General features: G+C 38.8%; 1 protein-coding gene across 1 annotated transcript in view; it reads left to right on the top strand.

Moving 5' to 3' along the window:
- ARHGEF38 (Rho guanine nucleotide exchange factor 38) overlaps positions 1 to 11,562 on the top strand; it is a 37,406-nt gene extending 25,844 nt beyond the window's left edge. Inside the window, exons 6-14 of the mRNA XM_074903986.1 lie at positions 298 to 497; positions 1,006 to 1,139; positions 2,840 to 2,944; positions 4,134 to 4,256; positions 6,704 to 7,024; positions 8,637 to 8,777; positions 9,957 to 10,155; positions 10,337 to 10,596; positions 11,377 to 11,562. Coding sequence (XP_074760087.1) covers positions 298 to 497; positions 1,006 to 1,139; positions 2,840 to 2,944; positions 4,134 to 4,256; positions 6,704 to 7,024; positions 8,637 to 8,777; positions 9,957 to 10,155; positions 10,337 to 10,596; positions 11,377 to 11,562 — 1,669 coding nt within the window. The remainder of the gene's footprint in view (positions 1 to 297; positions 498 to 1,005; positions 1,140 to 2,839; positions 2,945 to 4,133; positions 4,257 to 6,703; positions 7,025 to 8,636; positions 8,778 to 9,956; positions 10,156 to 10,336; positions 10,597 to 11,376) is intronic.
- The last annotated feature ends 1,375 nt before the right edge of the window (positions 11,563 to 12,937 follow it).

Here is a 12,937-nt window from a genome sequence, read left to right as displayed (position 1 = left end):
TGAAGATAGAGAAAACTCAGACCTAGTGTGTATTTCTCATTAAGGGGGCGACAGGAGGGTTTCGTTTACAGTGGCCCATGTTCCCTGACAGATAGATCTTATTTTTTTACTGAAGTGGTAATTGCAGTTCTATGAGTCAGTGCAAAGCACTGCTCTTGTTTTGATATTTTCTGTAGTTGAAAGCTCAACTGAAGGCTATAAAAGGCAGCAGCTTCAATGACTAGACAGAAATAATAAGAAGCTTTTGTCTTCAAGGTGTTTCTCCTTACGTGACTTTTTTTTTGGTATAAATTATAGAGGAAAGCCAAATCTAATGGACATGGGATCCCTGATGATCAAACCAGTGCAACGGGTGATGAAATATCCCTTGTTACTCTGTGAACTCTTGAATTCAACTCCTGCTTCTCACCCTGACCACAAGGTGCTACAAGACGCCCTTTTTGCTATGAAAAACATTAATGTCAACATCAATGAACTTAAAAGGAGGAAAGATCTAGGTAAGAAAAAGGCACAGTGAGTTCTTCTGTCTTTGTAGGTTTGGGCTGGCAATTACGAGAGAGATTTCAACTCCAGTCATATCACTACAACAGTTTTGATTGGCTTGTGCTACCCAAATTGAGTAATATCCTGGGTTTCAAGATGCCTTAATGTCACTTGTCTGCAGCCAGCTATGTTATCTGACTGGTAACTCCAGAAATATGAAAACGATGAAAGAATTCATGTTATATCCATGTTCATTGTCTGTAATGCAGTTGCAAACACTGATAATAATTAAGATGCAGTCATAGCAATATTTCTTAGACTTGCCACATAGAAGCCCGAACTTCACTCTTCCCAAGGCTAGTGTTGATAACAGGGTTTTCATCATCCTAAGCATTTTCACACAAGATTACAGCAAGTGACATCAAAGTGTCCGCTCTCAAATGGTTTCATATTTGTGTGCCTGTCCCTGTGAAAAGCCCTGTGAATACAGATTATTAGTGTCATGAAATTCTCTGTCTGCAGTGCTGAAGTATAAGAGGAATGATGATGATGAAACCCTTAAAGAAAAGTTTTCCCGACTGAATATCCACTCCATTAGCAAGAAATCCAAGAGGGTCACCAGTCATCTGAAAATACTGACAGGGGGAGAACCTCAGGTACTTACTCATCCAACTGCAGATTTGCATTGACAGCTTCTGCTTTTGCACTGGGCATTTTTTAAAACACATTGGAAATGGAGTTTGTGGTGTTGCTTTTTTTCTGCATCATTTATAAAGTCATTTTCTGAATGTCACAGAAGACAGGAAAGATCTTTGTGACTGAAATAGAAAATAACGTAATGTGTTCTCCACCTTTTCCTTTTTTATCTAAGAGTTTCTCAAACTTCTGATCTTCAGCAGAGAGGAAGTGACTGGCAGTTTTGTGAAACTCAGTCTGAGATTAGTGCTTTTTGGATAGACTGGCAATAGTTATTCTCAGTGCTGAGAATGTGTTCAGTTTGTCTTGCTCCACATCGTAACATTCAGAATCTGAACCCACCAAGGAAGATGAGCAATACTTCTGTTTAGGAAGGACAGGGGGGTTTGCCTCTACATGTGTAAAAACCTGGAACAGTCAAAACTACCAGAGGCAAAGAACCCTGTGATAAGTCCAATGGGTGTTGGGTGGCCAAAAATAAAACACTCCTTCATAATTTCAAGGTTGTAATTAAAAATCTAGCAGAATAAACATTTTCAGGAAAGCTTAAATCTGAATCTCAAAGAAAGTCAATTGCAACTGACCTGAAAATTATACCCAGTGCACCTCGCTGCATGAGATGGCTGATTATACAAGGACACTTGCCTTTCTAGATGTGACTTTACAAAATACGTGCTGTTTTTTCCTGTTTTGCTTTTTATCAGTGGTTTCCCCCTTTCTCTGATGCAAACTACCCACATTTATTTTTTCTGCTCATTTATTTGTACAGTGGAAATTTCTGTATTCAAAATGGGACACCAGCAAGGCTATAAAATCAGAGAAAAAACAGGAATCAAATTTGATTAAGAGGAGATGTGATTTTTCTTTTTTCTCTCTCTCTTTAGAAGCTTCTGTTTTATGGGTTTTTTTGGTTTTGTTTCTTAATTAAGCTTAAAACATTTGAGAATCATTTTAGAATCAGGATACATCTGTTAAAGATTCAGCCCTCTCTCCTGCTTAATTAGACTAAGAAAGTTCCCAGTTCACATCTCTGAAAAACGCTGTGACCCTTACAGCAAGGTCACTGAAAACGAGACTTGAGATTTCTCAAATTCCTCAAGTGAAAGGTAGGCAGAAATAAACGTATTTTCGGTTTGGTTTTTTTTTGTTTTTTTTTTGTTTTTTTTTCAGCTAGCATAAAAAATTAGTACAAGCCTATTTCCAGCTGTTGAGGTTTCTAGCTGAAGAGCTAGCATTGCTCTAGAGGTAACAGCTCCACCTACAGCCTGCCTGGGGGAAATGTCCACATCACCCACAAATAAGCACCCAGGGAAGTAATGCCATGACATAAAAATATCTCTGAATTTTCACCATTGTTTCCTCAAATGGAGAGCAAAATACAGAAAATGAAGAGTTTTATTGGCACGCGTAGGTGTGCTTTAATAAAGCAACTCCCTGCTTCCACAAGGATTAAAACTTAAATTCTCTGTCATGTTGTCCTGTGTCTTTGACTTTTCTTGAATTAAAACTGGAGTTTGGGAATGCTAGGGACTGATCTGTTCTGTTTTCAAAGGGAGGAGTTCAGGGAAGATTGGGATGTTTTCAGCAGTCCTCTGGACGTTTCTTTCATTAGCCAGGCTCTTTTGGACTGCCAAAATAACGGTGCAAGCATCTATTTTAGGTGAAAGATCAAAATTTTAATAAGGAAGAAAAATTGTTTCGAAGTTTAGAGAAGACGGTGAAATTGTGTGTGAAGAATATTTCACTCTCTTCGCAACACCTACAGGTGGGTACAGGCCTTTTTGAAATCTGTGGCCATAAAACATGTCCATAACCCGTTTAACACACATTTCTGCCACTGGTTAGGCAACACCAAATTATTTATAGGCAGGTCTGTCTACATCACAGCATTAAATAAATAAGCTGTGCTGATGCTGCATTACTGAGCCCATGGCAAAGAAGTTTTGAAACCCACACTTCTGCATTTTTCCCCTCACACAAGCAGGCTCTATGGAAATCCATGAGTGCAGTTCAGAAAAAAATGTGCTGTCTGGTGGCAGAGTTAGGACTTTCAATCACTGTGTGAAGCCATCATATATGTCATGCACATCTGCAGCAGTGGAGCACCAACTGTTTCTCATTAAATATGGAAGAACTGAGTTGCAGCCACATGAAATAAAATGTCCTAAAATACATATTTTGGATGTAAGAACTCCTTGCTTTATCCTATTGCTAGGTAGTGTTGACAGCTAGCATTAGATGTGCAGAGTCCTCAAGTGCTGTAAATGTCCATGCTTTAATCCTCCTCTCTGAAGATGTGGGTGGGCTTGTAACTTATCAACTTTTCCCTCTCATGGACAGCTTGCCAACTTTGTAGATGGCATGAGGCCCTTCAAAGTGTAAGTGTGCCCAAACCCGACACAAAGGTTGTTTGAGAGGTAGGTAAGATCAATAGCCAGCTGGCCAGAGCTTATCGCAAATGCACCTTGTTTGGTTCAACAAACAGGGGAAGGCCAGTGAGCTCAGCCAACAAGGGTTGTTCCCCGGAATGGTGTTGATAGTTTGTTATCCAAACAGATGCTCTCTTCATTAAGATTAAAATTCAAAGTAAGTTAAATATACCACTGTAGTCTGTCTTAGTCCTCCAGAGGAGGCCTGTGAGGGAGCATGGGTCTGGAGCTGGTTTCTTGCTGAGCAGTAGCTAACTTCCAGTGGGACTTTCATTAGGTTGGGGCATAATTTTTTCAGTTGAACGTCAACAACTCGATTCTTAAATAGTTTACATTGAAAACAGACAAAACACAAGAAAATATTATCACAGTAAACAATTCCACAATGGCTGGAAGCTGCACAGAACTGCACAGGTGTCAGAGATGGAAAATATTTGATTCAATCAGTATTATTGCAGTATCTGCATGAGTGAATGCAGTATATTAAAGCAGATAGTAATGCAGTTTCATCTTCCTACAATTTAGGATTCTATGCATCTGGCTGTACAGAATATAATTGGGCTTCAGGAAATCTTGCAAGACAAAGACAATGAAGTCAATGACTGTTTAAAAAAACGGAACAACACTGCAAATCTCTGTGAAGACCTTGTAAGTTTATGTAATGTCCGGTGTTGCACAGCTAATGTCCAGTGTTACACAGCTATCTGTGTGTGTGAGAAAACACGTGTATGTGAGGAAGACTAGGACGGAAAAGAGCCAAAAACCTTAGGAATCCATTGGGAAAGATGAGTTGGTTTTTTGGTTGAGTTTCTGTAAGGAATAAGATAAAATTCAGTGTAAGTGCATTGTGTTTTCCCTAGAAGAGCTAAAGAAAACTTCTGAAGCTAAATTCCTGGGTTTAAACTAAAATCTTTGCTAAATTTGCACATTTCACCTGAGCTTCAGACAAAGCAGCAGATTATTACTTTCTGACTTCTGTTACCAGTACTTGCAGTTTTACAGTGACTTTTCTGAGTTTTGTTGTTTTCATGAACTATTAGCTTCTGGAATCACAGATCTGTGAAAATCTCAGCTTTATTACCTTTTCAGGTAAGTTACTATCCTTCATGTAGTGAAAGCATGAAAAATCTGAATATAGCCCATAGGAATTTAAAAAACATTTTTTTTAAAAAAAAAAGGTAATAGTTTTTCAACTAGTCTCTTGCTTTCAGAGTCCAAATGAACTCCAATGCCTGGCTCTACTAAGATAGACTAAAATGTCTCTTCAAAATGGGGCAGGCTGCTTCTTCAAACAGCTGCTCAAGCTGGAAAAATTCAGAGGCGGGGGTTTTCTTATGCTTTCTTAGGTTTGTGCTGGCTAAAATTTACCTATTCGATCCTTTTCAAAACACTGAAAACAGAGTCTGCCAAGAAACAGAAGAATCTTTGGCAGACCATATCCTCCCAGATAATGACAGGGAAGTAAGATGTTGTACTTCCTTTCCTTTGAAGTTCCCACATTTGAAAAGAATCTCAAAAATTAATCTCAATAATTGGAAAGATATTTTCAATGTCTTTACAATGAATGAGTGCATAAAGTGCAGAAGAGTACCCCTCTATCACTGTAGTGGTGAGTGTGTCCTGTATGTAAGATGTCCCCATATTCAGAAACATTAAAGAAAAACAGAAGCAATTCCAAAATAGATGAAACTGAAAACTTTTTTTCAGAAAAAAATTTGTGGCTCCTATTGGCTCATGACTCAGCTATTCTGAAGGTCTATGTAATTTAAAAAAAAAAAAAAAAATCTTAATCTTATACTTTTCAACTGAGGACCTTGTTATTAACCATGTTAATTTCTACTTATTATCTATTTATTTCTGTGTCTTGTATTTACAAGATTACAAGCATTCTCTATCCTATGTATCAGGTTTTTTTAAAAAAACTTTTGTCCTGACATTGCATGATGAGTAGATATTCTTACTGAACAACCTATAGCATTCTTCACATGTTTTCCTGAAAGGGTATTATCAACAGAGATCTCAGCAATGAGCTCAGGTTATTTTTTTTCCTTTGTGCATTTGTTATTAATTAATACCTTCCTTTCTCACACTTTTAGGGTAGAAATCCATAATAGCCTCTTCTCTTCCAGAAATCAGGTCCAGCAGTTTGGAAAAACTGTTTTCGTAATGCATCAAAAATTGGCTCACTAAACACAGCCCAGTTTTTCAGGTGGAAATAAAGTAGGAACTATCTTGCCAATGTACATCATCTTAGCTTTGGGAGAGCAATTCTGTTGCTAAAATGGATCTGTCCTCAACTGTGTTGTGTTACAGAGGGTAGGGGGACAGCTGCTCTTTTATTCTCCCATTCAACCCAACAGCTTAATTCACATAGAATGTTCAAGAGCTTTAATATGATGATGAGTTTCACTCACTACAAGCCTGTGCTGTATTTGAAGAAGTGACTTACAAAAATAAATTTTATTTCGTGCAGTATTAATCCCCTGAGACAATTAGAGACTGATGGAAAAGTCTGAGAAAGGCTTGGGTTTTTTTACCAGGTGTCTAATTTTGTTGATTACTAAGATAAAACCAACAAGCATAACATAATTTAATCAAATCAAGTGATTGTTTGTGTTTGCTTAAACAGGAATTGAGTTACAGCTGTTTCCAGGAAAAAAAAAAAAAAAAAAGGCAAGCAGCTTTGATAGCATTCAGGACTGCAAGACTGACATTTAACAAGACCTCAATGCCTCTAGATTGTATATTGGTGTGGGACTTCCAGTTATGGAAATCCCGGTTTTATTGGGCCACTTCACTGACCCTTGCCCACTTTTTCCTCAGTGGTAGCGCACTAAGGGCAGTACCACAGGCTGCATGCTCCAGGGGACCATTACCATTAGTAGATATTTTAAACTGCAAAACTGTTCTCTCTCCTTTGCAATGTCATGAAGGAGATTCATGCTAGACTCTCCTTGAAGCTGCCTCTGACAGCAATGCTTTGTGAAGAGAAATTTACAGATTGCTTGATAGGCTGCCATCAGGTTTAACCTGTTACTGAGTCTGAAGAACTGTATGAATAAAGTAATAACTAGACCTGTTTTATACATTTTCAGATGGCTCAGATGGACAAGCTTGTTTTGACTCCTCTTTCAGCACTACAAGCCTTATTCTCAGGCCCACAGAAGCTCATCCAGAAGCGCTATGACAAGTTGTTAGACTACAACAGCTACCTTCAGAGGTCAACAGGAGAAGAGCCAGACCTAGCAAAGAAAGACTATGAGGCTCTAAATGCACAGCTAGTGGAAGAACTTCAGGTATTCAACAAAGCAGCCAAAAAGATTGTGTTGAACTGCCTGCATTGCTTCATCACCCTCCTCAGGAATATTATGTCTGCAGCACTTCAATCAAATTCTGCTGTGGTGGTGCCTGTTCCAGTAAGTACATTAGAAACAGCTGTAGCTCTGCCTTTATTTGTCTTTTTTCTTTCTGTATGATTTGGCTAGAGTTATGTAGGACATATACCTACAAGCTACACTGATTTTGTTTGTTCTGCTAAGTACAGTCGGAGGTTTTTGGTTTTTTTTTTTTTTTTGCCTGCAAGCTCAGGAAAAGTTAATTTCTGAGTTTAAGTTTTATCAGGCCTGGACTTTTCATTAAGAGTGATCCTAATGCAGCTGTTCCAGCTGCTACAGTGATAGTAATGGCAAAAACATTATAGTAAGGCAAAAAGGAGGCAGCTGCTAGCATTTCAGTCTTTGTTTCTTAGCATCTACCCCGAGCAGCCCGGAAAACACAAGAAGAGAAATTCTAAGTATGTACATGAATACTGCTGTTGCTAGGCCTGCAGAGTCACTGCAGATGACTGAAGAAGAGAAACAGGTTAGGAGATCTGATGAAATAATTTATATGAAAAGCAAGTTGTTTTTAAACCCAAATATGCTTCAGAAGCTCCTACAGACACCTCTAGGCAGTAAGGAAGAGCTTTGTCCACGTTGGTGTTTTTAGGAAGTTTGACTTATTTCACTTATGTAGCCAAAGGTACCGAAGATGCCTGAGCTACACCGAACGGCATCAGTTTCTGTAGCCCACTCCAGTCTTTCTGGGCACTATGATCATTACCTGAAGATTGAAGTTGAGAAATTATTCTTCGTGTGAAAATCCTACAGTGTTTCAGTTTTGTGGTACTTCTTCCCAGAGGACTTGAATCCCCTGAGAAACATAGCTGCAATGATGCATTCCACACATCCAAATCCACTCACCTGAACCAGAGCAAGACTCTAGACAGGAAACACACTGTAGTGAGACAGTCTGAAGTATTCCTTTCCATCAAGGCTTGAACACAGCACTTTATAGTCAGGGACAGCTGAAAAATTAAGAAAGCAAGGTCAGGATCAAAACAGATCGGTGCTCTTTAATGGGAAAATGAATGCTTTTCCTGCATGAAGAAATTGCATCCCTGTAGTCTGACCATTTCATGTTTTGAAAGCTGTTGTATTGAGCACCGTTTTCTGTGAGGCTCTGCCTACGAAATTATTTTTTTCCCTATTTACATCAGGAAATACATTTGGGGTTATGCACAGACTGAGAGCACTTATCCAGTGCCTCAGAGCTTCAGCTTATCCAGCGATTTTTAACCTTTTGGCAGCACCCAGTTGCACAAACACACAGCTGTAGGGTAAACTACTCCAAGCATTACAGCACTTTGGCCTCTCTGATAGCTGCTGAAATGCACATTTGCATCTGAAAGCAGGTGGCTCAGTAACATAAGTGCAAGGCTCTTCATTTTCATCACTGTCTAGAATATTTTTTAATGATTTAAGTTATATTAGTATGTCTTTTAAATCTAATAGCAATCATTAGAAACTTTTTAAAGCAAAGATCTTTCTTTTCTTTCCATCTTGTTCCTAGCACTATGGGCTCTGCAGAAAAGAGCAGGAACTTGTCAGATTTCCCGACTCCTAGCATTCAGCCCATTAAACCAAGTCTGCTCTCTCAAATTTCCTTACCATTTTGTTCATGAGATCTAAGCCACCTTTGTGTTTGCAGCTGTCTTTCTCAAGCATCTGTGAAGTGCAGAATCAGTTGATGGAGGAGGTTCACAAGCTGAATTTTGTAAAAGAAAACAGCAGTGCAACGTTCATTGAGAGAAAATTGAGCTTGGAGAAAAAGAAACCTGTCCCTTCTCCAGTGAGTACCATATGTCCGAATTGTGCATGAAGCATCCTCTTTTGATCACTTTTGAAACAAATCCATTTTTATGCCACCTAGAAGTTTGGGCTTGGTCTCTTCACTGGGGCTCTGAATCAGGTTGTTGGAATAAATCTGTTCCATTGAACAGTAACTTCTGAAGATTTTTCATTCTGTTTTCATGTTATTATTTTGAAAATCCATTTCAAATTATCTCTGATTACCCTTAGGTCTTTAAGTACATGTTAAGTCTAAGGTTGTATACATAAACTTTGATTACTTCTTTTATTAAATACTCTTATGGTCCATCTGAGTCTTCTAATTCATAACTTTATTTTCCTCATCCTCAGCTGTGGTTATGCATGCTGGCATTTATACACATATGCACACACATGCACCCCTGCAGCAGAAGATTCAGAAAATCTACCACGAAATCTGTGTCCCCCTGGTTCTAAATCTTATCAGACATTTCCAGAACTTTTAGGAGTCTAGTTTACAGTAAAATAAAAACTCAAATGCAGATTTACAAGAGAAGCTGAAGGATTCCTTTCAGCATTACTAAGGCACATGTGCTCTTGCTTCTGTGGTATGTTAAGATCACATTGATGTGCAGCACCTCCCTCCCTGCCCTCTAACCAGACTCTAGTGCATATGCTTCCAGCAGTTAATAGCACCTTGCCCTTATTTAGTGAAGTAAATTCACACAAAAAGCAGACCGTTTGAGTACCACTGGGGTTTTTTTTGCCTAATGCCTTATAATCCAAGTTGTTACATGACCTTAGCACACCTCAGTGATTTTTGGATTATGCTTTTTTTTGTGATATCGCATAGGAATTCAAAGATCATTGCTATGGAAAAACAATTAAGCAAGTGATGGTTGACATACAGAACACCGTCTCTTTGAGAGCAGAGGACAGACTAAGAGGTCTTTAATTGAAATTCCTACATTTCTTTAAAATTTGCTCTCTATTGCTCACCTGTTAATACAGGAGTTGGACAGGTCCTCGCTGCATATGCAGATGGCATTTGGCTACCTATAACTGTGTAAGTAACTCCTTGATCTGGGTGTAAAAATGTAGGATCAGTCACCACATGCAGCATACACTGTTTTTTATGCACCCGTGTTGCCTAGAAATGGCCTTAGCTTTATTCCCAGTGAATAATTTTTTTGCTTTTCAGCTCGAATCCCCACGTCAAACAGAAGGCCAAAGGTCCAAGTTGTTGTCTACGTACAGCATAGAATTGATATACCAAGCTAAGCGCAAGTGCAATGCCACGCAGGAATTTGATATTGATTTACATGAAGGAGAACTGGTGGCTGTTGTGGAGCGAAAGGACCCCTTTGGAACTACGAGCAGATGGCTTGTTGACACAGGAAGTAAGTTCTCTGCACAAACATCCCAATAACAGCTTCCCTTTGGGATATTGATTTCTTTTCATTCTGGCCCCATCTGTTTGCCGCTGTCATACTGACAGCTGCATAGAAGGGTTGGCTTTGAAATGGTTTTAGCAGTATTTTGCTGTTTGTTTATTTTCTCTCTTTTTATTCTGGTGTCTAGTCCTTAAAGGGTATGTGTATTCCTCCTTCCTGAGGCCTTACAATCCAGCCAAAGCACAGAAGGATATAGCAGAAAACAACTTTGGTGATGATGATTTTGATAACATCAGCCTCTTCGTCTCTTCACGGCCCTCTACTGACAGCAGCACAAGAGGTCCAAGGCACAAGGAGAGTGACAGCAGCTCATCTCTTCACTTCTGTGAAAATTCCATGATTAATGGCACAGGGACTGATGCTTTTCAGGATATGGATGATCAGCATGTAAGTATGATACACGCTTGTGCCTGTCTTCTCGTTGTTCCTATTTCAAATCTAGAATGATACTGCTCATAATTGAAATGATTTTCTTTTACACTGGAAAAGACTGGCATTAATCTGTCAGTATGACATGGGAATTCGTTATCCTCTGTTCTTTGCCTTTCTTAAATAGCTATAAGGTAGGAAAGGATAATCAGTTAAACCATGAATTGTGGTCCCATCTCACAGAAAACATGCCATTGCATTACCACACCCCATATATAATGCTTCAAGGTTCTCCTATGGAGAAGGAACCTGCAAAATAGCTCAATTTGGGGGATTTTTCTACTGATGTTTGACAAGAAATCTGTGGCAATGCTGGTCAGCAATGCACAGAAGTGACTCGTGTCACATTTGAGTACAGGAGCTTTAGGAAAGGTGATTGATTCTTCCCGAGGAAACCTTGCTGGAAAATTCTCCATCCAATCCAAGACTGCTTGGTGTGACAGAAACGGGCACTTGGTGTGAGCTGAAAACCTTACTAGTGTAGTAAGCCAATGAGGTCTCAGAGCTTGGTTTGTTCCTCCCCATGCAGAATTCCCTAGATCCTTCAATTTTACTTTTTAGTTTGGCACTGTTCATTGTAGTCTGTCTAGCAATTGTAGACCATGTAGTTGCGTACTGGTTCATATATGTTACTACACGTTTTCTGTATGCAGAATTCATACTAATATGCGATAACAGGGTAAGATGTGGCTACATTTCTGAATTCAGATTTTGGTTTCTGTGGATTTCCTTTTACAGACCTTTTATGCTGTTTATGCATTTCAAGCAAGAAATGATCAGGAACTCAGTCTTCAGGAGTACCAGAAGGTTAGGATACTTCGGTTTTCCGACCTAAGTGGCAATAAAGAATGGTGGCTAGCAGAAGCAAAAGGTCAGAAAGGATATGTACCATCTAATTATCTTGGGAAGATGACATACGCTTAGGAACAGAAAGGCCCATTGAGCCAGTTTCTCTGAAATAGACAAAATAATAATCTATTACGGTTTGCAGCAAGCAAGGCAAACTCACAAGTGATTGACAGAAGCCACGGTATCTGGTACAGCACACAGATATTGAGAACCTCCATCCTCCAAAAGCCATCACCTTGTCAAGACCTGAGGGAGGAGACATTTAACAGGAAGACTGATTCTGATTAACATCCTGAAGAGCTTGCTTTTCTATTACCCCATAATTTTCTCTTTTGTCAGTGTCCTACGTCAAAAGTCAACATACAAGTACAAATCACAGCTAAAATTATGTTTCTCTTCCATGATATTTAGCAAATAATATTCAGGATGAAGAGAATTAGCCTTGAAAAAGGACAAATTCAGTCTTCAGAGATGCTGTAGTACAGGCTGAATTGTTCCTGAACCACTGTCTCAATGAACATAGACCTGTCTAAAACTTGAGAATTTTTGGTTGTCTGTTTTTATCCTCAGCCACTTTTGTGGTGAACCTTTTCCTCAGTGGAGATTATTGGAGTGGGAAAAGAAAAAGGGTTTCATTTTTGTAGAAAACATTTCAATTTAAAACATACCAAGTGTGGTGGTACCAGACGCTGGTCCCAGGGAAGAAGGTATGTTTAGTTAAATAAGGAAATGAAGAGAGGGAAAGAGGGGGAAAAAGAAGCAAGTACTGTGAATTAATTAGTTATAATTTTCAAAAGAATTACACTACTTCATATGTATTCTACAGTTTGTAGTAATACGAAAGCACCACAGGTTTGAACTTCCACATATGTCTCCACACTAACTGATTTATTGTGCAAGATCTGTGTAGTGAAACAAAACCTTTATTATTAGACTTGGGAAATTTATTAAGATTTAAAAAAAAGAAAAAGTCAAGCGGTGCCTTTCAATTAGTATTTACCACCTATCTGTTTCCTTAGGTCAGATACAGGGGTCATAATGTCTAGTAAATAAGATAGGATTTAAGATGCATCAAAATTTGTCTTCCAGAAAAAAAAATCCACAACATTATTCTCAGTGTCTGATGTTAGATTGAACATTGAAGAATGTATTGATAAGATGACTCACTGTTTGCAGAATTCAGGGTCAAAATCCTTGTATTTTGCTAAAGTATCTTCAAAATGGTCAAGGCTATTTTAACAAGTTAATATAGTTCACATTGCATCCTCAACGAGCATAGCAAACAAAAAATCCCAAGGAAGGATCTGAATGTCAGGTAGCACTTCTATAGCTTTGCTGACTACAGTGATCCTTAGGTCAGGCTGGTGCCCTACACCTGAGCTAGACTGAATAGTGATCTAACAACATATCATTGCTATCACCATTGATAACTGAGTGTTCATTGCCATTT

This window comes from Athene noctua, chromosome 4, assembly GCF_965140245.1.
Source record: "Athene noctua chromosome 4, bAthNoc1.hap1.1, whole genome shotgun sequence".
Lineage (NCBI taxonomy): Eukaryota > Metazoa > Chordata > Aves > Strigiformes > Strigidae > Athene > Athene noctua.
The sequence above is the reverse complement of the archived record's forward strand: the minus strand, read 5'-3'. Positions and strand labels throughout refer to the sequence as shown.